This window comes from Nannobrachium achirus, assembly GCF_963921795.1.
Source record: "Nannobrachium achirus genome assembly, contig: SCAFFOLD_245, whole genome shotgun sequence".
NCBI classification, from domain to species: Eukaryota; Metazoa; Chordata; class Actinopteri; order Myctophiformes; family Myctophidae; genus Nannobrachium; species Nannobrachium achirus.
Genome location: NW_027664590.1, coordinates 78,033 through 86,974, shown reverse-complemented (window position 1 = coordinate 86,974; position 8,942 = coordinate 78,033). Strand labels below are relative to the sequence as shown.

At 44.5% G+C, this 8,942-nt stretch overlaps 1 protein-coding gene across 1 annotated transcript; it reads right to left on the bottom strand.

Moving 5' to 3' along the window:
• Positions 1–1,612: 1,612 nt before the first annotated feature.
• Positions 1,613–6,576, bottom strand: LOC308280908 (uncharacterized protein). Its single transcript, XM_080755214.1, has 9 exons — positions 6,500–6,576; positions 5,546–5,675; positions 5,206–5,355; positions 4,929–5,033; positions 4,534–4,667; positions 4,195–4,338; positions 3,485–3,552; positions 3,177–3,367; positions 1,613–3,075 (listed from the first exon to the last, which is right to left on the bottom strand). The coding sequence occupies exons 1-9, from the start codon at positions 6,512–6,514 to the stop codon at positions 1,994–1,996; spliced, it is 2,019 nt and encodes a 672-aa protein (XP_080611340.1). The 5' UTR covers positions 6,515–6,576; the 3' UTR covers positions 1,613–1,993.
• Positions 6,577–8,942: the final 2,366 nt, after the last annotated feature.

Sequence of the window (8,942 nt, the reverse complement as noted above, 5' to 3'; positions counted from 1 at the left end):
GTACTTACTCGTCTTTTTTCCCCTCTACACCAAACCTCTTTGCTGAAAAACTGTTGAAGACCCCTGCTATAGAGTGTGTGTTCAGTAACCGTGTTAAATAGCTCTATATTGTGACAAGTAATCGTTGCTATACAGTGTGTGTTCAGTAACAGTGTAGTTAAATAGCTCTAGATTGAGACAGTAATCATTTGTTTGTTAACAGTGTTAAGTAACTTTGGAAAAAAAACATACATTTCAGGACTCATTGTGAACCACCACCTGTGTATTAAAGGAACTGTAGAATAGATATGCACGCCAAGTGAATGTCCTCCATAGTAAATCCATTGAGAGACTTCATTTACTCCAAAAGAGACATTTTGAAACAAAGGGTGGTCTGCATACTGCACACTGTCGTGTTTCTCTGCTGGACCCACACTGTCATGTGACTAGATGACGTCATCGTTGCCGTCAAGTGATAATCCCCAAAAACAAAAACAACCCCCTTCCGGCCCTTCAAAATAATAGCAGCGGCCTCATAAACCTGACTCTTTACTAGTCTGTACTTAGTAGTCTTTTCCCCCTCTACGTCCAAACCTCTTTGCTGAAAATAGCCCCTCTACAAGCTCAGGGTTCAAGTTCTTAACCAGGAGAGATAGGAAAATAATCCATAGGCTAGAATTCATGGTGAATCTTATGACCAGACCAGGCTGTAGTGGACTTTCCCCCACACTGTCACAGCAGTAAGGTCTCTCTCCAGTGTGAATTAGCTGGTGTTGTACGAGGCTGCGTTTTTCACTGAACCTTTTCTCACACTGGACACAGCAGTATGGCTTCTCTCCAGTGTGAACTCTGACAGACACCAGAGAATTCACACTGGAGAAAATCTTTACTTCTGTGACCAGTGTGGGAAGAGATTCATTCGATTGTCTCACCTCAAACGACACGAGAGAATTCACACCCCACCGGAGAGAAGCCTTTCGGCTGTGAAACATGTGGGAAGTGTTTTACCACCAATGGAAACTTAAAATCTCACCGGCTCATCCATACCGGAGAGATAGTAGATCGGCTATTTTGGCTCCAGTGACTTGGCTGTGGATGGGGAAAAAAGAAATCGTCCTGTCCAGTGCCAATCAGCTCTGTTTTACTAAGCACATACTAGTGATTGATGACTTCCAAACTTTATCAAAGTGTTCTGAAGCGGGGACCCCGAACATCAACATCACATTGCTGCAGATTCATCGCTTTTCATAGATTTCAGGACTCAGGATTGTAAACCACCCCCAGTTTATTAAATGTTATGTTACATGTCAAACCTACACACGGCTATCCTATGCACTCCATAGTAATCACATAAATACAGAGCTATTGGAATCAGGTGCGCCCCAATAATTAATTAATCCATTTCCCGATACTATACATTCTTTGGTGCAGTATTGAACAGTATTGTAAAATGAACAGTATTGTAGGTCTATATTGTTTTAACATTAGGCTATACAAAAAATACATGTAGGCTATTAGCCTATATAGGTCTACCCTGACCTAAATAGCCTATAGAATCAACCTTGCCTGTCAACAGGCATAACAAACTATTTTGCCATTTTTTCTACAAGCTCGCAGTGTGAGCTTGTATATCTGCTATGTTTCAATAGTTCAAGCACAATATAATAATATATAAGGCGTTCCCGGTCTAAAACACTTAAGTTGTAAGGAGAAAGGATAGAGAGGGGCGAACGCAACGACCCAACTGGTGTGCGATGACAAAGGATGCATTACCTAATACGCTTGGCAGAAACACAGGAGTTCAGGGCGGGCTGATAAAGCCTGGGTTACACTACTTTAATCAATCACCAGAGAACGCCGGCCAACTCAAGGAGAACAATGTTTTCTCACTGTAAACAAGCCAACATAAAGTTTAAGTATATAGAGGGTATCTTCACATCTCTAACGTGCCAATTTAAGGACTTTTTAATACCACATGCCATGAGTGTGTTTCATTGACACTGTCATTGTCGCTTCAGGTGAGAGGAGCGAGCGAAGCGCTCGCCACACTGCTCGCTGAGGTGCGGCGGTTCTCTCTAGCGTGGACAAGCTGGTGTCTCTTCAGGATACCTGCCTCACCAAAGCTCTTGCCACAAAGGTCACATGGGAAAGGCCTTTCCCCAGTGTGGACACGCTGGTGTCTCTTCAAGTCACCTGGCGCACCGAAGCTCTTGTCACACTGGTCACAGTGGTGCGGTTTCTCTCCACTGTGGACAAGCTGGTGTCTCTTCAGGGCAGATGGCCCGCTGCAGCGCCTTCCACACACCTCACAGGGGTGAGGCCCCCCTCCGACGTGGACAAACTGGTGCGTCCTCAGGGTAGATGGCGTGGCGAAGCGCCTGCCACATACGTCGCACGGGAAAGGCTTCTGTCCACTGTGGACGCGCAGGTGTTGCGTCAGCTTGGCTGCTTCGCTGAACGTCTTGCCACACTGTTTACAGCAGTACGGTTTCTCTCCGCTGTGGCCACGCAGGTGTACCTTCAGGCTGCTTGACTCCTTGAAGGTCTTGTCACAGTGTTTACAGCAGAAAGGCTTCTCCCCAGTGTGCACGCGCTGGTGTGTCTTCAGGTTACCTGCCTGCCTGAAGCTCCTGTCGCACAGGTCACAGCGGAAAGGCCTTTCCCCGGTGTGGACGAGCTGGTGTTGCCGCAGACCACTTGGCAGACAGAAACTCTTCCCACATTCTGTGCAGCCAAAGGGTTTTTCCCCAGTATGGACACGCGCGTGTCTCTTCAGCTCATGTGACTTGCTGAACCTCTTGCCACATTCTTCACAGTGGAAACGTTTCCCTCCGGTGCGTTCAGAGTCTCCTCCTTGTTGGTGTTTGCTGCTGCTGCTGGGACTCTGCTGCTCCTGCTGCCGACTGGCTGCTGCAGCCCGGGGGATCTGTCCGCTGCGCAGCATCTCATAGTAGAGCTCGTTGTGGCTCCGTTTCAGGTGCTTGTGGAGGTAGAGCTCAGAGGTGAAGGCGAACGGACACTCTGGGCAGCAGAAAGCCTGGGTCTGGGTCTGAGAAGACCGCAGACTGGGTCCTGGGGAAGACTGCGGGCTCTGTCCTGGGAAAGGGAAAATAAAAAATAAACCAAACTGTCAATTCCGTCAACTTTTACGACACTGCATAATGTTCCCTTAACAGACGCGACAGATAAACGGATACCTTTAGCGGAACTCTTCTGGTCCCACATCTTATCAAAGACGATTCCCAGCTCCTTGGCGTAATCGTCTCCGTACCAGACGAGCAATTCTTCTCCTTTGCTCACAGAGCGGCAACAACGGTACACGACTGCTTGTCGAAACTGGAAAGCTATCAGGTTCTGTTCCCCCTCGTGACGAGCACAGTTGACATACCTGACAAACACGCACGCACACAGTATCAGAGTTATCGGTATATAGAAAGCTGCCGCAGGCGTATACGTCACAAGGAAAATACAAGTAAATAATGCCAAGCGCTTTATTTCAAATCACCTCATCCAGTTGGACTTCCTCACGTCTTTGGCATCAATGTAGACGTGACCCTTTTTCTTTTTTCGAAGCTAAAGAAGAAAAACAAAATCATCACGTATCCCCGAGTATACTGACAGAAAGAAAGAAACATTTGTTTGTATCAACCTGCATACTGATTGAAGATACATTATGTAGGACTGAAAAACATGGCTACCATAGAATTATGTATTCACATCCCATTTCATTTAAAGGACAACTTTAGTTTTTTACATCAAGGGTTCATATTTTAGATTGTAATGAAAGAATCTAAAATATGAGTGTTAAAATTATTTCATTTACTTCTTTCTATAGTTTTACAGATTCTTATTTCAGTGGCTGGGGGCATGAGTACAAGTGGCTAAATAAGTCAATTTACACAGAATAATCCCATTCCCAAGATACAACGCAACCTTTCATGGTTGGATGTGACTTATGGGGGCTAGAAGTGTTACTGTAAATAGCAATAAAGAAACGGATGGCTTATTGTGTCTAAAAAGACATATTTAGACACTTTTACACATGCCCCACATTTTAGCACGGTAAAACAATAGAACGAAGCAAATGAAAACATTTTAACACTCACTTTTTCTTTTCTCTATTACAATCTAAAATATGCCCTTGTTGTAAAAAAACAAAGTTGTCCTTTAAAAGGCGTTTCATACATGTATCCGACATCACACAAGTGCACTCACCACCCATGAGTAGCCACTCTCTTCAGCGTCCTCTTTGTTGACCACCTCTCCTTGATAAGGGCCGAAGTGAACCCCGACATGAAGAGGCCATTTCCCCTGGTAAAACACCCCCAGACCTGCTTTTGGAATGTGTGACCGTTTGATCTGAAAACACACACACACACACACACACACACACACACACACACACACACACACACACACACACACACACACACACACACACACACACACACACACACACACACACACACACAATGAGACATGACATGACTGACTGACGTTATATAGATTATACAGTATTATGTGATACACGCTTATATGTACAAGTAGTTTTACCTCAAAATGATTTGGCAAGGTCTTCCTGGCTCTGTCAGGAACTCCAAGCGGTATATTAGGAGGACCGAGCCTGAAGACAGGAGGTCCATGTTCCTCACAGTAGGAAAGGAAAAAATCCTGACACAGGTCACAGTCTGGAGACAGACAGACAGACAGACAGACAGACAGACAGACAGACAGACAGACAGACAGACAGGCACGCACAGGCAAGGACAGAGGTGAACAGCAGTGTTGTGCAACTAAAACGAAAAGTATTCAAGAGTTAAAGAACTATAATAGAGATGGATTTGACAAGTGTAATCACACATTAAAGCGTGACACAGCGTAACTACAAAATAAACAGTCCAAGAAAAGAGAGACGTTCAGTATAGCATAGAAGTGGTATCTCTACTTACAGAAGTATTCGTCATCTTCTGGCTCGTACTCTTCTGTGTAATCCACTTTCGGTAGGTTTCTGAGTAGACGATCACTGGTGGGCACTGCTACTGTTTTCTGTTGACCTGAAACAAACAAACAAACACACACACACACACACACACACACACACACACACACACACACACAATTAATGCATGTTTTTTTGTGAGGGTACCTAGCCTCGGAGACAAGGGGAGAACATGCACACAGAAAGGCCCTTTGGCCTAGGGCTATGGCAACAGCATAGAATATTACCAGAGGGGGTCCACTCCTTGTCTCCCTCTTTCTCCTCCTCTTCCTCTGGCTCACTCTGCCGAGCTGAGGAGGAGGTATGGGCTGGGGGGCCCATCTTGCTGACACTCTGCCGAGCACTCTTCATGAACGCTGGCGGGTCCGACTTGAGACCTGATGGATAAGATTACGACCACATTTAATCGCTGGTATGGATTTTAAACATACATCCTCGTGACTAACTGAATTAGAGTTAGTGTATGTCTAATAGTACAACTACAGTCCTATAACAAAACAAATAATGTTTTGTGTATATAATAATGTGGCCTATTAGCTGTTCACGAACACCACGCTGCATTGTTACCTATGGACATCTTAAACAGGTGGTTGCTTTTCAGGTTACTGCATCTTATTTTCTCGATGTCCGTCAGCTGCTCCCACTGTCTCTGGGTGAAATGGGGACGCAAGTCGTCAAACTTCCAGTCCAGCTGGTCCTGTAATGTAATCACACGTGGATGGAGAGGGGAGGATGTCACTTTTTGTAGCTGTGGGCTGTTACCTTACAGTGGTTCTCAACCTTATCAGGGCGTGACCCCCCCAAATAACCATAATCGAACTGGGGACCCCAAAACGTGTGAAAATAGCAGATCTACGTGCTCAATACTCACGTTGTGAGTATGTAGATCGGCTATTTTCACCATTTCTGCCTCTAATATTTGACAATTTGGCCACTGTTTAATTGGTCATTTTATTGGTATTAAAACGTCTTAAATTGTCAGTTTAGAAATGTGATAGGCTGATTGACATCTAGACGTACTGCAAATACACAATGAAACAGAGATGCTACCTTTAAATGCATTTAAAATCTGAGTTTCCATTTGCCTTATACGATTTCAATTGTACTGAGAATAAACAATGGTGCTATTTTGTTCAAAAACCTCTATACCCTGTATATATACACAATGACACAATGCAACATAGCTCTGTTTCCATAACGCTGTGATAGACAGACAGACAGACAGACAGACAGACAGACAGACAGACAGACAGATACATAGACAGACAGACAGACAGACAGACAGACAGACAGACAGACAGACAGACAGACAGATACATAGATACACAGACAGACAGACAGACAGACAGACAGACAGACAGACAGACAGACAGACAGACAGATAGATACCTTTATTATCCCAATGGGGAAAATGTGTTGCCCAGAGGCAGCACAGCAGTAGGTTATTTACAAAGTTACAGAGAAGTATGAAAAAGATAAAAAAGACTGTGTTATGTTCCCCCCTGTTCAACTGTTTCTCACCTTTTGTGCTGCCATGTTTATTATGTGTTGTGTTGTGTTGTCTTGTCTCGTCTCCGTGCTGTTGTCGACAGAGAACAGCTGTGTGTGTGTTGTGTGTTTGTTGTTGCCTTGGTCGCTGAGAGGCGGGAAGCGGACTTTAAACAATGAACTACGTCATAGGGGTGTAATGACGCTTCTCGACCACAACGTGGGGGTCTACGGCCGTGGCGGCGCTGTTGCCTTGGTTCCCCTCACTGCCTCTCTTTGTTCTCAGCTCGTTGTCTCAAGTCAAGAGAGGTCACCACTTCCGTCGCCCTGTGTTGTTTACATTCTGACACAGGATGAACCTAGATGCGACTTTGTTTATTTCATAATGGGCACGGCAAGTAAACTTGCTGTCCGGCTGCCTCGCGGATTACATTACGGTTCGATTACTTTCCGGTTTCACTTTTATATTTTTGGACGACATTATGGGCTGGATTTAGACTGTTTATGTCACATTCAGTGTTGGATTGAGGCACTCAGGGACAGGGGGAGCATCGCCTGGCAGGTAAAGTGTGTGTGTGTGTGTGTGTGTGTGTGTGTGTGTGTGTGTGTGTGTGTGTGTGTGTGTGTGTGTGTGTGTGTGTGTGTGTGTGTGTGTGTGTGTGTGTTACAATGGCAGATATTTTACAATGGACATAATTGGGAGGAATGCTAATTTAATTCGGCGTTAAAAGGCGTTTAATGGCTCCACATGGGGCATGAATAGATCACCTTCTCACCACGATATGCTAAAGTTTAATGTTGATCTGGGCTGTAACGACTGTATTCACAAAATACATGCAACTAAAGACATGGTTTCTCAAAGCACAAGGCTGTGGTAGGAGTACTGCCACTCTCCACGAGTGGTTACGGGGTTCAACTCCCTGCATGGCCCTGCTTACGGTCACCGTTGCCTTGTTGTATGTTTAAATTAAATGTCAAATTATTCAGAATCTAAAAAAAGAAGCGTAAACAAGCTGTGTTCATATTAACACAAACAAATCTAAGGCAGAGAAGTGAGTCACAAACACAGTAGTGCACATAGAACTCAAAATATCTTTATTATTTATAAGAACATGTCCAGTCATCCCTTACCAAATGTTTCTTTTTTTGTTTCTTTTTTGCCAATGCGTTTGTAAATCTCACAGGGAATGACATTCAGTTTCCCCAACAAGGGAAATCTGACAGCTGCCACTCAAACCCTCTACACTTGGTAAAAGGTTCTTATAATGTGCATACTTGATACAGTCTATTCCCCCCACTCTATCAAATGTCTTTGCAAAAAAATAGCCGATCTACAAGCTCACAACGCGTCGCGTCTTGTAGATCTGCTATTTTTTGGCAAAAATAATCGTGATATGAACACCTCAACTGAACACATGAAAACACAAGCTTATATAAACTACTTTGTACCATCATCACAACCAGCTAATGGCGACCAGCTCCTCTCTTCAAATTGTTCTGAATCTGACATCACTGAAGACAGCGATGACTGGGAGGAGCCCAGGGAAGACCAGCCCGCTTTAAACAAACTGAACTCGCATGAGACCGAAAACATGGAAGGACGAAGCTTGTCTTTGAGCAACGAGCTGTCCCGGGACTCATCATCACAACAAACTCCACCCACGAGCAGTCAGACAGGAAAGAAATGCTTTAGTTGTACAGAGTGTGACAAAGTCTTTGTTTACCGGACTCACCTGGAACGGCACATGACGGTTCATCCTAAAAAATGCTTTGCTTGTACAGAGTGCAGCCAAGTCTTTAGTTACAGGAGACATCTGGACGTACACATGACCACTCATACAGGTGAAAAACTTTTGACCTGTACTGAATGTGGGAAAGGATTTATTAGAGTTTATGACCTGAAATATCACATGATTATTCATGCAGGTAAAAACCCCACTGGAAAGAAAAGCTTTAGTTGTACCGAATGTGGCAAACCCTTCAGTTACCTGAAATATCTGAGACGACACATGTGGGTTCATACAGGAGAAAAACCCTTTAATTGCTACCAGTGCAGCCAGGTCTTTGATGACAGGAGCCTCCTGAAAGAACACATGAGCTCTCATAGAGGTGAAAAATGCGGTATGAGAACCCTGAAACGACCCATGAGGGCTCGTGCAGGTAAAAAGTGCTCTACTTGTACTGTGTGTGGCAGAGTCTATATGAATGCAAATCTGAAGCAACACATGAGGACTCATACAGGCTCAAACTCATCGTCACAACAAACTCCACCCACGAGCAGTCAGACAGAGAACAGACGCTTCAGTTGTACAGAGTGTGAGAAAGGCTTTGTTTTTCTGAGTAGCCTGAAACAACACATGATGGTTCATAGACGTGAGAAACGCTTTGCTTGTAGCGAGTGTAGCCAAGTCTTTGGTTACATGAGACATCTGGACAAACACATGATCACTCACACAGGTAAAAAACTATTTGCCTG